General features: G+C 43.8%; 1 protein-coding gene across 1 annotated transcript in view; it reads left to right on the top strand.

Annotated features, from left to right (window-relative positions):
• The window catches only part of DENND4A (DENN domain containing 4A), a 2,763,357-nt gene that overhangs the window by 493,032 nt on the left and 2,255,887 nt on the right, over nucleotides 1-14,438 (top strand). The window contains exon 5 of the mRNA XM_044077857.1: nucleotides 6,157-6,226. Coding sequence (XP_043933792.1) covers nucleotides 6,157-6,226 — 70 coding nt within the window. The remainder of the gene's footprint in view (nucleotides 1-6,156; nucleotides 6,227-14,438) is intronic.

Raw genomic sequence — 14,438 nt, 5'->3', positions numbered from 1 at the left:
CCAACGCACTATTAAGCGTCGGTTTGACTTTGCTTTATATTACTTTGGCCGAAGATTTAACTACATAATGCCGTCGGAACAACTGATGACCGGAATTCATAAAAAACACAAAGACAAAGAAAAGGACAGGCATCCGAGGTCCAAAACCGACGACGAAGCCTCTTCTAGGCCAGTCGCCGGTTCTCAGTGAGGCGCTTTCGCAGCCCCTGACACCCGCTACCTCAGAGCCACAGGCCGCATCCGACTCCCACGTGGAGACACCTAGGCCTCTGGAAACTCAAGGTATTGGGCCTGCGGAAACTATTCCGTCAGATGGGTCCGGAGCCGCTGAGCAGGCATCGGCTTCTGAGGGTGTTTTCAGACCTTCACAGCTTACTATTAAGTCCACTACAGCAGCCAAAGCAAAGTCAATAACACCATTAAAGACAAGGAAACAAGTACAGCATTCTCCTGGGCAGTCATCCATGCCAAAGAAACAGATGCTTAAAATGGCCAAGGACCTAATTACTTTGATCAGGGGTTCCCATCCCCCTCCTGATAAAAGGCCTAGGCAAGACGCTGACTATGACTCCTCTGACCAGGTTTTATTTCCTCTGATTCCTCTTCAGATCAGGGATGTTCTCTCCCTCCCTATGAGGACTCTGATGCAGAAGAATCTATACCTTCAGCCTTTCAGCCTGAGGATTACTCTTTTGGGGAAACCTTGCACACTATGAGGGAGCATTTCCATTGGGAGAGCTAGGATTATTCAGAATCCAAGAAATGGCTCAGAGACTTTCTTTTATTGCCTCAGCACAGGCCCCTGGCTATCCCCCCTGTGCTTGATATTGTTGTTGATGTTTTCTCTGAATCCAGTTTGTCTCCTGATTCTTCACCCCCTGCACCAGTCAAACCAGACAGGCACTACAGGGTCCCAGACTCTCATAAATGTATTTATAGAAACCCTGCTGCTGACCCAGAAACAATTTCTCAGGCTCCCAAAGGGGTTAAGGCTTTCACTGCAAAAAACCCTGTTCCCCCTGATAGGGATTCCAGAGCTCTGGATAGATGGGGGAAAAAAGTTTACACTTCTGCTATTTTAGCTGTAAGGGCTTTAAACTGCCAGTTTCACATGCTTAAATATCAACAATGCCTAATGTCTTTGTTAAAACAGAAAATGCTTACAAACTCAGAATGTCCTGACAATAAGGAAATGCAGGATTTATTGCATGCAGCTGAACAAGTGGAAAAGCATACTCTGCAATGTGGTTTTGATTCATTAGAGGCTTCTTGCAGAGCCGCAGTTACAGGTTCTGTCATTCGAAGGCATGCTTGGTTTACCCAATCATGTTAAGGTAAAATTATTGGATGCTCCACTTCAGCATGATACTTTATTTGGTGTTAAGGCAGAAGAGGTGTTAAAGAAAATGGAGGATAAAGCAAATGATTTCTTGCAGGTTCAGCCACCTAAATTTAGCAGAAACTTGCCTTCTAAAAATTGGTCCTTTCCGGAGTCAGAGAGGCCACAAAGAGGCAGATACAGATGCCCAAGAGGAAGATCTCAGCCCCAAGGCTCATACAGACCTAAACAATGGGGTGCTTCAGCCCCCAAAGGAGGAGAAGACAAATCACAACCTTATAGGAAACAGTCCCAATGACTTCCCTCTACAAATACCAAGCACTTACCTTTTGGCAGCACCCTTAGGGGGAAAGCTAGCACTTTTCTCACAAAATTGGCACATGATCACCCAGGACAAATGGGTACTGAATATTGTTTCTCAGGGTTACAGGTTCCACTTTCACACCCTTCCAAAATCAAAAGGTATGCCAGACCTGCCACAAAACCAATGGGCAGAGGCACAAAAACAAATTTCTGCTCTCATGGACATGAGAGCTATTCAAAGAGTACCACAACAAGAACAGGGACAAGGATTCTACTCAAGACTTTTCCTGGTACCCAGAAAGGACAAAGCCTGGTGACCAATACTGGTCCTGTCAATCATAAATACTTTCCTGGATATTCCGAAATTCAAAATGTTAACACTGCAGCAACTTCTACCCATGCTGGGCAAGAAGGCTTGGTTAGTTACTTTGGACCTCAAGGAGGCATACCTGCATGTCCCAATCAGACAATCTTGCAGAAGATACCTAAGATTCATAGCTGGCTCAATGCATTACCAATTCTCTGCACTGCCCTTTGGCTTATCTACTGCGCCCAGGGTCTACACAAAATGCCTGGCACCAGTAACTGCATTCTGCAGACAAAAAGGAATTCAAATATATCCCTACTTGGACGACTGCCTTATTCAAGCAGAGAGCAAGGACATTCTACTAAAGCATCTGGCATTTGTAAAAAGATTACTAATTTGCCTAGTGTACACAGTAAATCAAAACTAGTATCCTCTCAAGAGGTAATACTCCTGGGTGCAAGCTTAAGTACAACTGCCCAGATGGCTTATCTCACGCCAGACAAGCAAAGACAACTGACTCATTACTTTCAAATGATAGCAACAAAGACCCAGCTCCCTGCAAGAAAAATTCTGCAGGCTCTGGGCTTCATGGCATTCTGCATTCTACTAATTCCATATGCAAGACTGCATATGAGGAAACTACAATGGTATCTAAAAAGTGTTTGGACTCAACATTGCCACAGCCTGGAAACAATAATAACTCTTATTCCCTGCCTACAACAGGAGTTTCGATGGTGGGCACTGGCCTGTCACCACAAGGGACAGCCTTTCACCTTACCCACAGCCAGGCAGACAATAACAACAGATGCATCGGATTATGCCTGGGGGGCACACATGGCAGGAAAATGTATTCAGGGCACGTGGCCCAAGGAACAAATGCATCTTCACATCAATCAAAAAGAGATGCTAGCTGAACAGAATGCCCTGACAGCCTTCAAGGATCTACTACCTCCAAGACAACTATTACTAAAGACGGACAATACCACAGTTATGTGGTACATAAGCAAGGGGGCACACATTCCTACCCCCTCTGCAGGCAAGCCATGACTTTGTGGAACACATCACTGACCTATCAAGTACATCTGCAGGCACAATTCCTGCCAGGAAAGAAAAATACTCTGGCAGACGAACTAAGCAGAAATCGCATGGATCCTCACGAATGGAAACTAAATCCACAGGTCTTCAGCATAACAAGGAAATAGGGACGCCCAGATATAGATCTTTTTGCCTCCCCTCACAACTGCCAACTACAGAGATTCTGCACAAGAACTTATCACTCACAAGCATGGAAAGTAGATGCTCTATCCTTCAGCTGGAAAACACTGACAGTTTATGTCTTTCCTCCACTGCCTCTTCTTCCCAAGGTGCTCCTAAAAGTCAGATGAGAAGCCAGAAATGATTCTGATTGCCCCAGACTGGCCATGCCAGCACTGGTACCCAATCCTAAAGAGCTTGTCTCAAGGCCCAGCCTAGCCTTTACCTCAAATACCTCATCTTCTGACTCAACAAAACAATCAGATTCTGCACAGTCAACTCAAAACCTTAAGTCTGGCTGCATGGCAGATAATATAGCCACTCAGACCACACCTCTCTCTAATGCTGTTATGAATGTCATTTTAGAAGCCAGGAGGCCCAGCACTAGGAAATCTTATACAGAAAAATGGAAGAGATTATGTGCTTGGAACCAGGAACAAGGACTCAAACCACTTGCTCCAAATATACCTCAGATTTTGCAATACCTTACTGAGATGCTGGCAAAGGCCTATCCTTCTCATCTATTAAGATCCATGCCTCTGCCATTTCAGCTCATTACAATAAGGAACCTCCTATTTTCTCTCATCCACTACTAAGACAGTACCTCAGAGGGGCAAAAAACATAAAACCCCAAAGGAGAGCACCAGTACCTACATGGGACCTCAATTTTGTTTTAGAAAAACTCACACTGCCTCCTTTTGAGCCAGCCAATACAGCTGATATAAAATTCTTATCATGGAAAACTGCTCTGCTCCTAGCAATAACTTCAGCAAGAAGAGCCTCAGAGTTACAGGCATTAATGGCAGTGGAACCTTTCATCATTTTTCATCAGGACAGGGTTTCTCTAAGGACAAACCCAACATTTATGCCAAAGGTAGTATCCAGTGTGGCTCTTAACCAAACCATTCATTTGCCAACATTTTGTCCAAATCCCCAGCATAAAGGGGAGAGACTTCTGCACGCTTTGGACATACACAGACAGCTACGCTTCTATTTGGACAAAACAAAAGCTTTCAGAAAAACTGAGCAACTGTTTGTAGCTTATGCTGCAGGATCACAAGGAAAGCCTATCTCAAAGCATACTATTTCAAAATGGATAGGCCACTGCATTCGTTTCTGCTATTCACAACATGGCAAATCAGTGCCTAAGGGCATTAGGCCACATTCAACCAGAGCAGCAGCCACTTCAGCAGCCTTCCTCAGAGGAGTACCAACCAAAGACATTCTAGAGGCTGCAACCTGGAGTTCAGTGCACGCTTTCACCAAGCACTACCACTTACCTCTCTACTCTAAATCCAGAGCAGGCTTTGCCACTGCAGTTCTGCAGGGCCTTGTAGCCTCTCCTAATCCTATTTAGGCCCAGCCACCCAACCTCAGCTTTGGGATTCAACCCAAGTGTAATGACTGCAACAGTGAAACACGATGAACATAGTACAGTTGTGTACCTACCATAAATGTAGATGTTCGAGTGTATTCACTGTTGCAGTCCAGGTTACCCCCCCCCCCCTTTTCTTGCTGGGACTTTTCTGTACTTCTCTATTCTATACAACCTAGGTGGTGTATTTGCTTGTAGATGAAGGAAATGTTTATTTTAGTACATGCATGCTTCTTGGCATAATTTTTTAGCCTACCTATTTGGGGGCACCTGACATCTGGGGCAAGAAAAACTGAAGAAAATGGCGTCGGCTGCATCTTTTATACCCCTGGCGCACTGACGTCAGGGAAGAGGCGACAGCAACCGACACCGGACCTAGACTTTGGAATTCTGGCCGACTGCTGGTAGCCTGCCAGCAGGATAACCCTAGTGTAATGACTGCAACAGTGAATACACTCAAACATCTACATTTATGGTAGGTACACAACTGTACTTTTCCATTAACAGTTCTGATAAACAATTCAAATTGCTGTACATCATTCTGATTCTCCTGAACACCGTAAACTGACATAGACACTAGATGACCTGTTTTCTGTACTCCGGCCCGATTGTTTGTCATCTTCTCTGAAGTAACAGGTCAAACAAACTTACTAACCTTAACTGTCTGGTATCCTGAACACAGCATGTTATATTCTCCTTTTCAGTAATTTTTCTCTGTTGACTATATCCCTCCCCTAATCCTTGATCCTTAGACTACGTCTTGTTTTTAGCTTAACTTTCCTCTTCATTCTTTACTTGAGAAAAAGAGTATAACAAGTACTCTCTGCAATCTTCCCTTGACAAGCTGTTATGTCAGCAAGGTCAACATTCAGTGGAAAATTCATTGTTTTTGCTTTCTAAAATGCATGCATAAATAAAACACCATTTCCTAGCCATCAAGGTCAGTGAATGATTCTTTGTTTCTGCTTTCTAAAATGTGTGCATAAATGAAACACCATTTCTAGCTTATTTTATTCTTTTAGCCTGTCTAATGTCTGTAAAATGAAAAACCCTGATCTAACAATAATTACAGATTCACTGGTTAACTGATATTTTATTGTGAGTTTTTTTCTGTATTTTATTTAGCAAATTGTTAGGTTCTCAGTCTGTTCTCCTTTCTTCTCTTTGAGGAAAGTAACTACTGCTGCTGTTAGAATGCAAGTATTGCATAGTCAGAATGCTAGGAAAATGTGTCCTACTCAGTGGCATGGGCTGGCTAACTGCTTTGGTTTCTGACTGATGTAACTGAGCAAAGTAGTAGTCAACATATACAGAGCGACATGCGTTTGCACATTTTTAGGCTGTACTATTGCAGTGAGTGCCTCACTCAGCTGTCTCCATCCATGGAAAGGGAGAGTATACAGACATCTGTACATTGCTCAGAATGAGTGTCATTGATATTGTTAATGATGACAGTTCTGTAGTTGCTTAGAGTAAGTGTGTGTTAATTCTCACATATGTGATTCTTAAAAATTGTCACTGTTCAGCCAGGAAACAATGCAAACATAATTCTTTTTTTTTTGTATTATTTTTTCACAGTGGGGATCAGCTGTATACTTGTGTTACAAAAAGTCTGTGGCAAAGGCCAATACGGTATCATATAAAGCTGGTAAGTTAATTGTTTTTAATAAAACTGTAGTTGCCTTTCTTTGAGTCCTTGAGTTTATAAAGATGACAGTGCACTATGCTTTTCATACAGAGTCCACATTTCTTCATTTCCCAATTATTTATTTATATTTGTTTTGTTTGGTAGAACACTAATCTTCATGGGACTTTTTCAGATTCGGCCTGGGAACGGTGTCTGGTTAAGTGATTTGCTCAGAGTTAGACAGTTCAGGCAGTGGAGGCTGAGGGAATCAAATGTTGCACCACTGGACCACAGGAAGCCACTTGTTAACAGCTCCTTAAGCCTGTAAACCAACTATTTATTGATGGCCATGTAGGTTTTTCAATATTAGGGGTATGCTGCTGCATAGTGGGCTTTAGGCTTGACAGATAAGTTTGCTTTGGGGAAAAAAACCTTCCACTGATTTTTTTTTCTTCTGATGAAATACTGTTTTTTTACATGTAAAGGTTTTTTTTCTTAGTTGAAGATGTTTCAATGCTTTTTGACTTGGTTTTCTACATTTCAGTGTAGAATAAATGTGTTTAGGGCAAGATGTCATGGTTTTGGGGATTGCCATTGAAAAGCTTTATCTCAAAACTTGATGTTGTCACTTGATTACCAACTTGCACAGGCTTCCCTAATTTTTTTTTTCTCCCTTACCTCATCCGCAAGAAACATATTTCTTAGATGACTTGGGTCCAGCCATCTTATCACTGCCTCAGCTTCTGATTGGTGAGTCTGCTGTGGCCAGAATGGGTTCTTTGGACTGCTCATTGTTGTCGTTCAGTCGTTCTGCAGCCATTAAAGACCTAGAATTAAAGGCCCTCTGCAGCTGTTCATTAGCCTTCACCGGGCAAGAGAGAACAACACTAGTTGGTCTCGAGGGAAGTCGCAGACGAAGGTTTGCCACATAACCAAGTTAGGGCTTGTTTCCTGCTATTCCCTAATGTTGGTTGGTCTTTTTTCCAGACAGTTTCCCAGGAAAACAAATACAGTGAGGTATGTGCCATCTCCTGATGTTCTTCATATTTCACTGTTGCAGTCATTACATTTGGGTTATCTGCTTGCAGTAGGCCTCAGTCGGCCTGATTAATAAAGTCTTGTGTCTTCCATCGGTTGCTGTCCCTTCTTCCATGACATCAGGTCGTCAGGGGTATAAAACATGCAGCCGACGCCATTACATCAGTCTTGCTTGCGGTGTGGTGCCCGAAGCAAAAGCAGTTCGCAAGTGCCGGTCGGCTGACTCCTGAAATTTTCGTTTTCAAGTTTCAGAACCGAAGTCTTCAACTAAAGCTAAGTACCCCATTGAGAAACTTTTTCTTGCTCCTTTCCGATGTCACTAAAAGTTAATAATTGCATTACTTGTGGAAAGCAAATACCTCTCAAAGATTTTCATTCGTACTGTATTCCTTGCCTTGGCCCTGACCACAACGTACCTGGCTGTCAGTTTTGTGCTTTATGTAATCAGCGCACTATCCATTGTCGGTATATTTTCGCTTCTAAATATTTCAGTTCTCGGTTTAATTATCCAGAAATGTCGTCGTTTAGCCATCTTGACTACCAGGATTCCGAAAAAAAAAACGCAAAGATAAAGACAAGAGACAGGCCGCCGAGGTCCAAAGCTGCCGACGGCGCTTCTCCTAAGCCAGTCACCAGTTCGCTGGTACTCAGTGAGGTGCTTTCGCAGCCCCTGATACCCGCTACTTCTGACTCGCAGGCCTCTACTGAGACCCATTCAGAGTCTGGTATGCCGCGAGATGCTTCAACTGTGGAACCTGCGGATGTCTCCACCTTGGATGGGTCTGGAGCCGCTCTGCAGGCACGGGCTTCTGAGGGTGTATTCAGGCCTACGGACTTGCATATTAAACCAACTCCTCCTTCTTCATTTAGGCCAAAATCTCGAACCATGCCTAAGAAACAGATGCCCAGGCCGCATGCTCAGGCCTCTATGCCTAAAAAACAAATGATAAGAATGGCTGAAGATCTTGGGGAAGCCAACCTCCCCCTTCTAAGAGACCTAGGACTGAAGTTGTTTATGAATCTTTTGAACAGGATTCAGATTTTTTCTGATTCTTCTGATGATCTGGATTTGCCCTTATCTACTTATGAGGATTCTGATGCAGAGGACACTATTCCCTTTACTTCCCCTCCAGAGGATTTTTCTTTTGGTGAGACCTTACATATACTGTAAGGGAGCATTTCCACTGGGAAAGCCAAGATTTTTCTTATTCAAAAAAGAGGTTTAGGGATTTCTTACTCCTGCCTCAGCATAGGCCTTTAGCTATACCTCTTGTACTAGACATTGTTGATGATGCCTTTTCAGAATCTAGTTTGGCCCCTGATTCTTTGCCTCCTGCTCCCAGAAAACCTGACATATTACAGGGTTCCTGATTCTCACAAGTTACTTTTAAAAAATCCTATTGCAGAGCCAGAGACTATTTCACAGGGACCCAACGGCATTAAGGCTTCTACTGCTAAAAATCCTACCCCCTCTGATAGAGACTCCGGGACGCTGGATAGATGGGGTAAGAAAGTTTACACTTCTGCAACCTTGGCCATTAAGGCTTTAAACTGCCAGTTTCATATGTTAAAGTATCAACAGCATGTTATTGGATTGCTTAAACAGAAAATTATGTTACTTCCTGACTGTGCTGAAAATAAAGAATTACAGGATTTAATGCATTCTGCTGAACAGGTTGGAAAACATACTTTGCAATGTGGATTTGATTCATTAGAGGCCTCTTGCAGGGCTGCTGTTACTGGGTCTGTGCTCAGAAGGCATGCTTGGCTTAAGGAGCAAGGATTGCCTGATCATGTTAAAGCTAAATTGCTGGATGCTCCCTTAAATCAGGACCGCCTGTTTGGCAACAAGGCTGAGGAAGTTCTTAAAAAGATGGAAGATGAAGCTAAATCTATGCAAACTGTTAAAGATTTCTTACAAGTTCAGCCTCCTAGATTTAGTAGGCACTTGCCCTCTAAAAAGTGGTCCTTTCCAGCCCCTTCCAGGTCTTCTCAAGCCAAACCCAGACACAGCAGAAACCCCAGGTTTCAGTCCCAGGGGACACACAAGACTAGGCAGTGGGGGGTTTCCGCACCCAAATCTGGGAGTAATAAGACTCTCCCCTATGGAAAACTGTCTCAATGACTTGCTTTTAAAACTTCCAAGCACTTCCCATCTGAATGCTCCTTTAGGCGGAAAGATTGGTCTGCAGGCCAAAACTGGGAACTCATTACCCAGGACAAATGGGTTTTAAATATAGTGTCCCAAGGATACAGATTTCATTTCCACACGTTACCAACACCAAGCGGGTGGCCAGATCTACCCCCAAATCAGTGGGCAGAGGCCCAAAATCAAGTACTCTTTCTCTTAAACATGGGAGCTATTCAGTTGGTACCAGAAGAGGAAAAGGGACAAGGTTTCTATTCAAGACTTTTTCTGGAACCCAGAAAAGGCAATACATGGCACCCTATCTTGGACCTTTCTATTCTGAACACCTTTCTGGTGATTCCAAAATTCAAAATGCTGACTCTTCACCAGCTGATTCCTATGCTAGGCAAAGATGCATGGTTGGCAACACTAGACTTAAAAGAAGCATACCTGCACATCCCTACCAGGGAGTCTTGCAAAAGATACCTACACTTCAAAGCACGCTACATGCACCATCAGTTCTCTGCACTACCCTTTGGCTTATCTACTGCGCCCAGGGTATTCACAAAGTGCCTAGCTCCAGTCATTGCATTTTGCAGACAAAGAAATATTTAAATATACTCATACCTGGACGATTGTCTATTTCAGGCAGAAAGCAAGGACATTCTTTTGAGTCATTTGGCCTTTGTTCAAAGGGTACTGACTTGTCTGGGGTTCACCATAAACAAAAATAAATCCCACCTGGTACCCTGTCAACAAATTATATTCCTGGGAGCAAGCTTGAATACAACTTCCCAGATGGCTTTCCTCACGCCAGAGAAACTGATTCATTTGACAACTTACTTCAAACAAGTGGCCACAAAAAACCCAGCTATCTGCAAGGCAAATACTGCAAGCCTTGGTGTTCATGGCCTCCTGCATTCTTCTAATTTTTATTTATTTTATTTATTGCATTTGTTTACTGGGAAAGTCCACTGGGCCTAGGAGAGCCAATTTTCAGTGGAGGCCCGGAGAGAAAAGCTCCACATAACAGTATTAAGAAAAATATATATAAAATACAGAAAATTACAGGAAAAATACAATTTAAATTACAGATACTAATTATTTCAGTTACAGAAACTTAACACTTACAGAAACTAAACTAGCAGGTAATACAGTAGTAGTAGGCATTCCATAGTAGTAGTAATTCCATATGCAAGGCTGCATATGAGGAAACTACAATGGTATCTCAAAAGCCTATGGTGTCAACATTCACAGGATCTAGAAGCAAGGATTCCTATCATACCTTGCCTACGCCTAGGGTTCCTTTGGTGGGCAGAGGCCTGCCACCAAAACAGGGGACTACCATTCACATTACCCCCTGCTGCCCAATCATAACAACAGACTCATCAGACTATGCGTGGGGGGCTCACCTGGCAGGGAAGTGCATTCAGGGCAAATGAAACCCAAGTCAAATGCACCTGCACATAAATCAAAAGGAAATGTTAGCTGTACAGAATGCTCTGACAGCCTTCAAGGACCACACTCTTCCAGGACAACTAATGGTAAAGATGGACAACACCACTGTCATGTGGTACATAAACAAGCAGGGGGGTACACATTCTTACCCCCTCTGCAGACTAGCCATGGCATTGTGGAGCACAGTCTTGAGCTACCAAGTGAATCTACAGGCTCAATTCCTACCAGGAAAACTAAATATACTGGCAGATGAACTAAGCAGAAACCTCATGGGACCCACACAAGTGGAAACTGGAACCAAGGATGTTCATTGTGTTTCACTGTTGTGAGGGAAGAGGCGACAGCAACCGACGCCGGACCTACACTTTGGAATTCAGGCCGACTGCGGGTAGCCTGCCAGCAGCATAACCCAATTGTAATGACTGCAACAGTGAATACACTCGAACATCTACATTTATGGTAGGTACACAACTGTACTATTTTCAACATGTTGACAAGCAAATGGGGGAGTCCAGATATAGACCTGTTTGCCTCCCCCCAGAACCATCAACTGGACAAATTTTGCACAAGGATTCCCCACAAGCTATCTTGGAAAGTGGATGCTCTATCCTTCAGCTGGAGAAACCTATCAGTTTATGCCTTTCCTCCTCTGACTCTGCTCTCCATGGTACTACTAAAGATCAAACAGGACAAGCTAAGGATGATTTTAATTGCACCAGACTGGCCTCGCCAACACTGGCACCCACTCTTGCGCAGTGTGTCACGCTTGGCTCTATGGCACCTGCCTCAGACTCCTTCCCTGTTGTCTCAGCAGGAGAATCAGATTCTGCACCCTCAGCTGCAAACCCTGAACCTAGCAGCCTGGCTAATTACCTAATCTCGCCTTTACCATCCCTCAGTAAATCAGTGATGGATATCATTTTAGAGACAAGAAGACCTAGTACTAGAAAATCTTATGCTGCAAAATGGAAAATATTATGTGCCTGGAACCAATCTCAAGGAATGATTTCAGCAGTGCCCAATTTACCTCAGATTTTACAATACTTGACTGAGATGCTTCATATGGGCCTGTCTTTTTCCTCCATGAAAATTCATGGCTCAGCCATTTCAGCTCATTATAGCACAGAGCCTCTACTCTTCTCTCACCCAGTGCTCAAGCAGTTCCTCAGAGGGACCAAAAATTTAAGGCCACCCAGGAGAGCTCCAACTTCAGCCTGGGATCTTAACTTTGTCTTGGAGAAACTCACTCTCCCTCCTTTCGAACCAGCTGCTACTGCAGATTTAAAATTTATTTCCTGGAAAACAGCTTTCCTTTTAGCAATCACTTCTGCAAGAAGGGTATCTGAATTACAGGCCCTTATGGCAGTGGAACCTTTCATCATCTTTCATGCAGACAGGGAGTCCCTCAGAACCAATCCCTCCTTCATGCCCAAGGTGGTATCCACTGTGGCTCTTAATCAGTCCATTCATTTGCCTACCTTCTTTCCTAACCCACAGAGCAAGGGGGAACGAATACTGCACTCTTTAGATGTGCACAGACAGCTTAGATTCTTCTTGGACAGGACTAAACCTCAAAGGAAATCTGAACAACTGCTGGTGGTATGTGCTGCAGGGACAGAGGGGAAAGCTAATTCAAAACAAACTATTTCAAAATGGATAGGCCACTGCATTAATTTCTGCTATAAGCACCATGGAAAACCTATCCCACAGGGCATCAGACCCCATTCAACCAGGGCTGCATCTACCTCTACAGCCTTTCTCAGGGGCGTCCCTACTAGGGACATACTAGAAGCTGCTGCCTGGAGTCCTGTACATACTTTCACCAAGCATTATCATTTGACAAATTTTCTCTAAATCCAGAGCTGGTTTTGCCACTGCAGTCTTGCAGGGCCTTATAGCTGGTCCTAATTCTGTTTAAATTCCTCCTCCCAACCTTAGCTTTGGGAATCTACCTAAATGTAATGACTGCAGCAGTGAAACACGAAGAACATAGTACAGTTGTGTCCATTTACCATAAATGCAGATGTTCGAGTGTATTCACTGTTGCAGTCCTGGTTACCCTCCCTCCAGCCCCCTTCTTCTTTTGGCTATCCCTCTACTCTCACTTACTATGCTCTAAAAGCTTTTTGGTTTATTTGCTTTTTTGTTGGAGGTATATCCTTGCATTTATATTTGATTGCTTCCCATTAGGGGGGGCACCTGACATCTGGGGCAAGAAAAACTGATGTAATGGCATCGGCTGCATGTTTTATACCCCTGATGACCTGCCGTCATGGAAGAAGGGACAGCAGCTAGGCAGGACCCAAGACTTTGTTAATCAGGCCGACTGAGGGCTACTGCAAGCAGATAACTCAAATGTAATGACTACAACAGTGAATACACTCGAACATCTACATTTATGGTAAGTGCACACAACTGTACCTTTTCTCTCTCTCACTCTGAACAGGGAATATTTATTGGGATCACTGAAGGGATAGCTTCTAGCCTTGAATGTTTTATATTTGTTTCTTCATTGACTGTTAATGGGAAAATAGTTTTTCATCTCTTTTTCTGTCACTGATTTCAAGTTAGAATGACAGGGACTGGAAGAAGAGTGATGTTCTTCATCTCACATTGCTGCAGTCCTAACACTTGGGTAGTCCGCTGTCCCAGTCGGCCCGAATACCAAAGTATAAGGCTGACGTCGGTCAAGGCGCATTTGTCTGACATCAGGGCGTCAGGGTACAAATGCGCATGACCGACGTCATATCCTCAGTCTTTTTTGCCGCATGGTCCGATGCAGAAGCAGTTTTGCGAGTGCAGGTTGGCGTTCTGAAATTTTCTGAAGTCGGAGTTTCAGACCGAATCAAAGTTGGCTAAGTACCCCGTTGGGGAATATTTTGGTTTTTTCTTGCCTCAGTATTTAACCGGATGTCAGAAAAAGTGAATAACTGTATTTCTTGTGGGAAACAGATACCTCATAGAGATTACCATACTTTGTGTATACCTTGCTTAGGGCCTGAGCACGACGTTGTTGGCTGTCGCTCTTGTGCTAGATTTAACAAACGCACTATTAAGAGAAGATTAGATTGTGCCAGGTTAGTTTTTGGGAAGCGTTGTAATTACAACATGCCGTCGGATGCTCCGGCGCCGCTTCTAAAAAGCACAAAGACAAAGCAGCGAAGCCTAGGGTGGAAGAACCGTCTGTCCCGGACGTCGGTTCTTTAGAGGGCTCGGTGGAGCCGGTGGTTCTATCAGAAGTTCCTTTGGATTCTCAGGGAGAGACTTTACTGTTACAAGATGTGTCCTCTCAGGAGGTAGGCCAGGCTGAAGGGGCTTCTCAGGTAGCTGTTCTCCCCTCCCTTCCTAAGGTGGTTAGGCCCTCCCCTTCTGTTTCCAAGGCTCCTTCTAGAGGCCGGCCAGGGTTAACTTCAGTAGGGGTCTCCCCTAGTTCTTCAGGGTCTCTGCCTAAGAAACATATGCTTAAAATGGCAGAAGATTTGATTACTATGATTAGAGGTTCTTTACCCCTGATAAGAGGCCTAGGGTGGAACCTGAGCTTGAGAGTTTTGAGCAGTGTTCGAGGCTTCTGAGTCTTGGCTGAAGACTTGCAGGAGTATCCTCCTTATT

Source organism: Protopterus annectens, chromosome 7.part0 (genome assembly GCF_019279795.1).
Source record: "Protopterus annectens isolate FY-2018-M chromosome 7.part0, PAN1.0, whole genome shotgun sequence".
Lineage (NCBI taxonomy): Eukaryota > Metazoa > Chordata > Ceratodontiformes > Protopteridae > Protopterus > Protopterus annectens.
The sequence above is the reverse complement of the archived record's forward strand: the minus strand, read 5'-3'. Positions and strand labels throughout refer to the sequence as shown.